Source organism: Pseudopodoces humilis, chromosome 1 (genome assembly GCF_049639895.1).
Source record: "Pseudopodoces humilis isolate 2021_Gansu_Grassland_sample_001 chromosome 1, ASM4963989v1, whole genome shotgun sequence".
Taxonomy (NCBI): domain Eukaryota; kingdom Metazoa; phylum Chordata; class Aves; order Passeriformes; family Paridae; genus Pseudopodoces; species Pseudopodoces humilis.
Genome location: NC_142200.1, coordinates 91,511,317 through 91,518,415, shown reverse-complemented (window position 1 = coordinate 91,518,415; position 7,099 = coordinate 91,511,317). Strand labels below are relative to the sequence as shown.

Sequence of the window (7,099 nt, the reverse complement as noted above, 5' to 3'; positions counted from 1 at the left end):
CCTCCCTTGGGTTATAGTACTTTTGACACTTGTATAATCTGAAACAAATCCTCTTTTTTAGTCAAACAGACCATGTTACACACACAGTTGGCTAGCTATTTACAAAGCACCCAATTAAATCCTACTTAATTCTCCCACTCTGAAAATCCCATTTCACTAGTGTGCAGGCTACTGATCACACAAGATGAGGATCTTTCACTGAGCCTGGACACAAGCTTACAGGCAGCAAGACTTGACTGTACAAGAGCCTGCCGTAAAAATAATTCACCCATCAAATGCTATATACAGATAGTGAAGGGAATGTGCAAATTCAGAGGATTGAAGAAATAAGCTGAAGAATCACGGTTAAAGACAGGTAAATCTAGTTTAATGTTCACATGTAGTAGTTACACATCACAGAGATTAAACAGGATTTTAACTGTAACATAGCTGCAGTGAAATATAAGTAATTTTGTACTAGAAAAATAATCTTGACGCAGTTATCCGATTTTTGGTCTATGTAAGTTCATTTTAAGATGAATTTACATCACTGATCATAATGACTTTGCCCATGTGCCTTACTGCAGTTCGCTATTAATACTCTTTGGACGAAGAAAACAGCAACTGTTTTTGTTAATGGTTTGCCCTTTGGCTGCAAGCAGAGAATGGATTTCAGTTTTTAAGCAATTAATAAGCTGTAGGAACACAAATTTGCAATAAAACCTTTTGGTGCTAAATGAAATTCCCGAACAAATTTCTTGATCTAATTCAAGAGCAGATCTAAAAAAAACAATAAAAATAGCTGATTAGAGATCTAAAGCATTGCCCCCGTAATGCAAAAAAAACCAAACTAATAGAATTTGTTTTCCTTGTCTCAGTAAAAAACACTACATCTTACTGCTACTTTTATAGAATGCACTAAAAACCCCTGTGCCTACATGACTAAAGTGTAGTCTCAAAATGTATAATACACTTACAAACATCTTAAGTTTAGATTGAGGAAAACACGTTGTATGGACTCCAAACAAGTTTATTTGCAATTAAGACACCTCATGCAATCATGCAGGACCACTAGCTAAAGCTGCAACTTTCGAGTCTAAAGGACATTTGGGGACAAAAAAAGTCCTAAACATTCAAGATATTTCCACATTAGCAGCTCCATACTCGAGCTGTGGTTTTCTAAAGAGATATTCCCACAGATTAAAAAAAACATACACACCTTTATAATATTTACAAAAAAATATTTAATTAAAAATATTTTATAATTACAGTAGTCTATTAAAGCATATACTTTTCTCACACTTATAGAACATCTCTATATATACACAGTATGAAATGTCACTCATTTGTCTATACAATATGTAACATTCCTGCAGGGAGAAGAAAGTTCCCTGGGCCCCAATAAAATCCATCTATTTTAAACAATAGATGTCAAATATATCTACAAATGCTCTGGTAGATTAGTAAAGCTTCAAGATTCGGCTGCTCGGTCCCTTAAGAGTTACAAGGTTTCTAAAGTCTGGTTAGGCTCGGTCCTCTATCCCGGGGCAGAGTCGCAACTTTTCCCGCTGCCACCGTGGGACACGCCGCCGCTCACAGCTGGCCGGGAACGACGAGAAGAAACGGAGCCGGGGGGGGGAAAAGGACACGGGGAGCTGGGGAGGGGCGGGGGGTGGGACCGCTACGGACGTGCAAAATGGTGAAAAGGCTTGGCTCTGCCGGGGTGAAGCATGGGAACTGCTCGGGGGGTTGGATGGCTCCTTCCTCCGGTGCGGCGGGGCAGGGCCGGGCCCCCCCGCCGCCGCCCGCCCCCCGCGTTGCCTCTGCGCGGCGCGGCGCCGCCGCACACCTGTGGGAGAGGAATGAATAGAGGGGGTGTGTGAACCGCTGCGCTCCAGACCGACTGGCGCCACCAACAAAACACAAGACATGCTTGATCAACAACCCAAAACAAACCAGGTCAAACAACAACCGCAGCTCCCAGGCTGGGCCAGGCGGAGGGAGGGATGCGCAGCTGCACGCCGCAGCCAGAGGCGCTCCGGGGGGAGGGGGAAGTGTTTGGGGGGAGGGGGGGGAACCCCAACCACCCCGTAATTAGGGGAAATAAAACAACCACCCCGTAATTAAAAATAAAACCCCAAAGCCGCCTGCAAGTATTTCTCGCCAGGCTCCGGTCCCCCTCCAGCAGGCTTCCCGCAGGATGCGGCGCGGCCCCGCCGAGGCCGGGCGCTGCGCCGCGGAGGGCTGCGCTCCCCCCGCCCGCGGCCCCGCGCCCGCCCGGCACTCACCTGGGGAGCGGCGGTCAGCGGCAGAGGATGCTGTCCCCCGGCTTGTTAACAGAGCCTGCCTGCGCAGCAAACCAAACACGGCAAATTAAAAACCGGGCAGAAACGACACGGGAACCCCCCGCCACTGCCCAGATCCCCTCCTCCGCCACGCACCCAGGCGCTACCATAGCCCCCCTTCGGGAGCGCTCAGGGGAACCCCCCAGGGGGACAGAGCCAAGGGAGTCACGGCAGCGCTGCGGCAAGCCCGGGGGCGCGGGGTGCCGGGGCACGCCGCTTCCCGCGCCGCCACCGGGGGGTCCCGTACCAGGGAATCGCTCCCCGATTCCCGCCCCTCCAAAGCACGCTGCGTTCCATGTGCACAGCCCCCACAGCCCCTCGCACTCGCTACACGGCGCAGAGACTGGGAAGCGCAGGAACAGCGCGCCTGCTCCCGTGTGTGCAAACACGCCGGCTACAGGTACTCCCTCGAGAGCTGTAATTACACGGCACACACCGTGCGGCTGCCTGCCCGCACCGAGGGGATGTGGGCACCCACCGCGCACCGCCGGGGCGTTCCTGCGCCCGTCCGCCCCGTCCCCTTCGGGAGCTAGGGCTTCCCGACAGAGCCACGGGGTCGAGAACGACAGAACATCACCGGGGCGCTCCCACGGCGGCCGGCGCTGACCACCGCGCCACGCCGCTCTGCTCCACGTCCCGTTCCCCGCGCTCGTGTGCCACGCACCTCTTACCGGGTCAGTGTTAAGGGCAGTCAGCGGGGTCCTGGGGGTGCCCGCGGGACAGCTGCCTGGGTGCAGAGCGGGCGGCGGCGGCTGCTGCCGGAGTAGCGCGGGGTGCGTCTCCAGAGCCAGCTGCAGGTCGAGGATATAGTCGATGACGTGCTGCAGGATCTCCACTTTGCTGACCCTCTTGTTGGGTGGGATGGTGGGCACCAGCTTCCTCAGCCGGCTGTAACAGTCATTCATATCGCACTGCAGGCACAGCGCCGCCGGCTCCTCGCCCGACGGCGGGCCCCCCTTGCAGCCGCTGTGCTCGGCCAGGCACCGCAGGGCCGGGTGCCCCCCGCCGCCGCCCGCCACGCCGGGCTGCGCCTTGCGACCAGGGTGCCGGACGGGGCTCACGGCTTTCATGGTGCCGCAAGGAGGGAGGGAAACCTCCCTCTCCACCGCCGCCGCCTGCTGCCGCCGCTGCGACCTCGGGAAGCCGAGCACGCACCGCCCGCAACGGGAGCGGGGCGCGGCCGCAGCGCCTCGATGGCGTTAACGGCGGCCGCCTCGGGGATGTGGCGAGAGGCGCTCGCAGAGCCGCGCAACAGCAGCGGCACCGCGAAACTCCTCGGTCCGAAAAAGCCAATTTTTTTCCTTAAAATGCAGAGCTCGTGCCCCGCAGCCGCCCAGCCACGAGCACGACCGCCTCTGCCGCCGCCGCTGGCCGCGCCGCCCTCTATATAGCGCGGGGCGCGGGCGGGGCGGGCGGCGCCGGGGGGAGGCGGGGGCGCCGCCGCGGCGGGGCCAGGCGAGCGCGGCGCGGGAGCGGGGGGGCGCCGCGGGGCCGCGCCGCAGCCAATCAGAGCGCGCCGGGCCCCCCCCGGAGCGCGGCGGCGGCCAATGGCGGCGGCGCTGCTGGGGGGGCGGGCGGCTCGCGCTGACCCCCCCGGGGAGGAGGAGGTGGCGGAGGAGGAGGAGGAGGAGGCGGTCCCGGGGAGGAAGGACTGCGGGAATGCGGGCGGGACCCGCCGCCCAGCGGCTCCCGGCGCCGTCCCCGCGGTCCGGAGCGCAGCCCCGCGCGACCGGCGCCCGACCCGGACCGAGGCAGCTGCACCCGCCCTCCCATCCTAACCGTTCCCGTTCCCGGGAGGGTTGGTATCTCCTCGGGTCGTGAAGCGCATTTTTATCCTCTCGGTGTAGGAGACTCATTCCGGCTTTACACATTTTTTGAGGCACTTGGGGAAGCTGGTTTACAGGCAGGGAGAATCCCAAGGGGAAGCTGGTTTACAGGCAGGGAGAATCCCAAGCAAAACTTGAGGAGTGTCGGGGGGAAGGAAGGAGGAGGGTTTAGGGACTTCAAGCAAAGCAATGCCAGGGAACATTAAATTAGAGCACATAACTATTAAAAATGCATGGAGATGGAGTATTTAAGATTCCTCCATGACATATAATATTAATCCGTTTTATGTAAAATTCATACCTGTAACTTAATTTGGTCCATTAATGCACCAGATCACGTATTAGTAGATGTACCATGTTTAAAATATGATGCTGGAAATGTCCAGAGTTCTGTACTTTGAGACAGAGCATTAAAATTAACAGACATATACTCCCGAGTCCTGCTTAAGTCATCTTGTGGCAGATTGTAACCTTTTAATTTAATAATGCAGTGTTGAAACTTCCTGTTAATTCCTGCTAAGGATTAAGAGCCACTGCGTATTTGAATGGGACGCCAGTGTAAGAAACTTGGCACCCGATCCTACAGATGCTGCAGCACTGCAAGCTGTCCGTGAGTGAAGCAGGGCTGATTGCTTGGGCAAAGGGCTGAAGGAAGGAGTAAAGGCTGCAGGATCTGCCCCTAAGCTTGTAAGTCAAACCCAACAGAAGGGAAGAAATCCATAATCGTGATTAATGATTACATGTCCCGTCCAAGCTTAGTCACAACGGGTGATATATAAAGGATACAGTAGGAAGCTGTCAAACCCAGAACTTGAATGAGGGGTGAGGCTGGATCATCTGAAGCGTATAATGAAGCACACTTGCATTCTCTCTCACCTCTTAAAGACACATGTTTTGAGGCTTTGCTTAGAAATACCCACATTCTTGTTCCCTTATTTTGTCCCACATTGCCACTGCCATCCATCACAGCTAGGCTCCTCTCAGCTCAAAATCCAAGTGTGCGGTGTAAATCTTTGAGGTGTAAATCTAAACTGAGGTCTAGATTTGTGTGCTGCATCATGAGGATGTGATGGGAAGGTGTATTTCCATTAGCTATGGGCTGGATGATCCCAATTCTCTTGTAGTCATTGGTTTGATTCAGTGAAACTCCTTGCAATTTACTTGCAGGCACTGGCCTTCAAGCATATATTATAGTTACTTTGTCTGTTTTCCGGAGCCCCGGCAATATGGACAGATTCAATGTGCTGTCTAGAAAAAAAAAATACATTGTAAATTATGGTGAATATGCAGGCTTGAATCTTGCTGGTGCCATTTAATCAAAATCTGCATGAAACTAGATACCCTGTAATATTGAGCTGTTTGTACTGAATCCGCTCTGGGAGCTTCTCTGATCTCACTGGAAATCTCTGGGAAACCCCAATATGTCCTAGTCCCCTCTAGTCCTCCCAAGCTAATTTGGACAGATTAATTCTGTACATGCACACCAACGCACACAAACACAGACATACAAACACCCTGGAACAGCAAATCCATTGAGACCAAGCTGGTTCTTGAAGATGACTCAGTATTTCTGTAAACTCATGAAGAACCATGAAATGCCCCACACCTCTTTTTCTATCAGGCTACTTCCACCCCAGAGGGTACAAAGGAAAATCTGAGGGTCTGCAAGCATTGAAGTTGCGAGAAGATTGTGTGCGTTTGTAGCTAACTTATCACAGTGGAGATTTGTGGGAGAGGGAAAAACAACCCTCCCCTTCATCTACTGTATAAATATTCAGGGTTTTCCTCTAGTAAGTCCCTTTGATACTCATGAAGCTGATACATGCTGGTCTGACATGCTCGGCTGAACAATACGCACCAATTCCCTGTCAACAACAGGTCTGCTTTTGCTCTCCTTGAAGTCAGTGGTGGTTTTGTCATTGACTTAAGTGGGACCAGGTTAGGTTGGCTACTTCTTTCAAAATTTAGAGTGGACGTGCTTAGTAAATCGCTTTACAAATGAGTTGGAAACCCCAGAATGTTATCCATCTAGATGGGCATAGTAAAACTCTTCATCTCTAAAGAGGCTTGTACACAAGTAAGAGGGACAGTGGCTATTGTTCATGCTTCTGTCCTATTAATAGCAATATTTTTCACTATGTGAGTATATAGGGATTAACACTTCTGTTTTTCACCAGACCAAGTTTGGATTTTTAAATAAATTCTGTGCATCTTTAAACATCTGGTCCCTTTCTGGCTGGCTGGAGGAGTTTATCTGTCTTGGCTGGATTTTTCTGTGCTCTCTTCCCACATCCAGAGTCAAGATTCATTTCCATTGCAAGAAACTCTTGCAATATTACCACAAGATCCTTGATAATGCTTGACTGGACCAGTTTGATCTATTAAAAGAGAATCAGTGAGTTCAGACCACATCATAGGTGTTCTCTGAAGCTTAGAAAAGTCACTTTTGATTCAAACCCAGGGTAAAACAAGTTGAAAATGAAAATGTAATGACTGACTTTGTATGCCCTGTGCCATGAGGGTAATCCCATTGAATTTAACGAGAATGAGTAATGTGTTCTGAATTTGTCAGCACAGGTCTGAGTATATGAACGTGCCATTGACTCCAGGTGGAAAAGTAAACCCGAGACATTGATGCTGTCTCTCGAGTCATGGCACCTGGGAAGGGGGACAGTCCTTCCAAGTGTGAAATGTGTGACATTTCCTCTGACAGCACTCTGGATCCACAGATGTTTGTGCATGATACGATGCCATTGAACCAACTGTACCACATTAGTTAAAATAGTCTCTGGACAGCTACAATTTGAAGGAACACATTCAGGTATGCAGAGGGAAGCAAGCAATCAATGTGGTTACTTACACAAGGTTACTTGCTATACCTACCTTAAGAGGGCATGAAATGCACACAAATGCTCAATGCATTTTCATTCTTAAGCAGGTTATGAAACA

General features: G+C 51.5%; 1 protein-coding gene across 2 annotated transcripts; it reads right to left on the bottom strand.

Annotated features, from left to right (window-relative positions):
• Nucleotides 1-345: 345 nt before the first annotated feature.
• On the bottom strand, nucleotides 346-3,670 carry ID4 (inhibitor of DNA binding 4). 2 transcript variants are annotated; one of them, XM_005525253.2, is made up of 3 exons: nucleotides 2,989-3,670; nucleotides 2,268-2,326; nucleotides 346-1,828 (listed from the first exon to the last, which is right to left on the bottom strand). In XM_005525253.2, the coding sequence occupies exons 1-2, from the start codon at nucleotides 3,392-3,394 to the stop codon at nucleotides 2,313-2,315; spliced, it is 420 nt and encodes a 139-aa protein (XP_005525310.1). In that variant the 5' UTR covers nucleotides 3,395-3,670; the 3' UTR covers nucleotides 346-1,828; nucleotides 2,268-2,312. The 2 variants fall into 2 exon arrangements, with proteins under 2 accessions (XP_005525310.1, XP_005525309.1); XM_005525252.3 differs by having other exon boundaries at nucleotides 2,996-3,670.
• Between the last annotated feature and the right edge of the window lie 3,429 nt (nucleotides 3,671-7,099).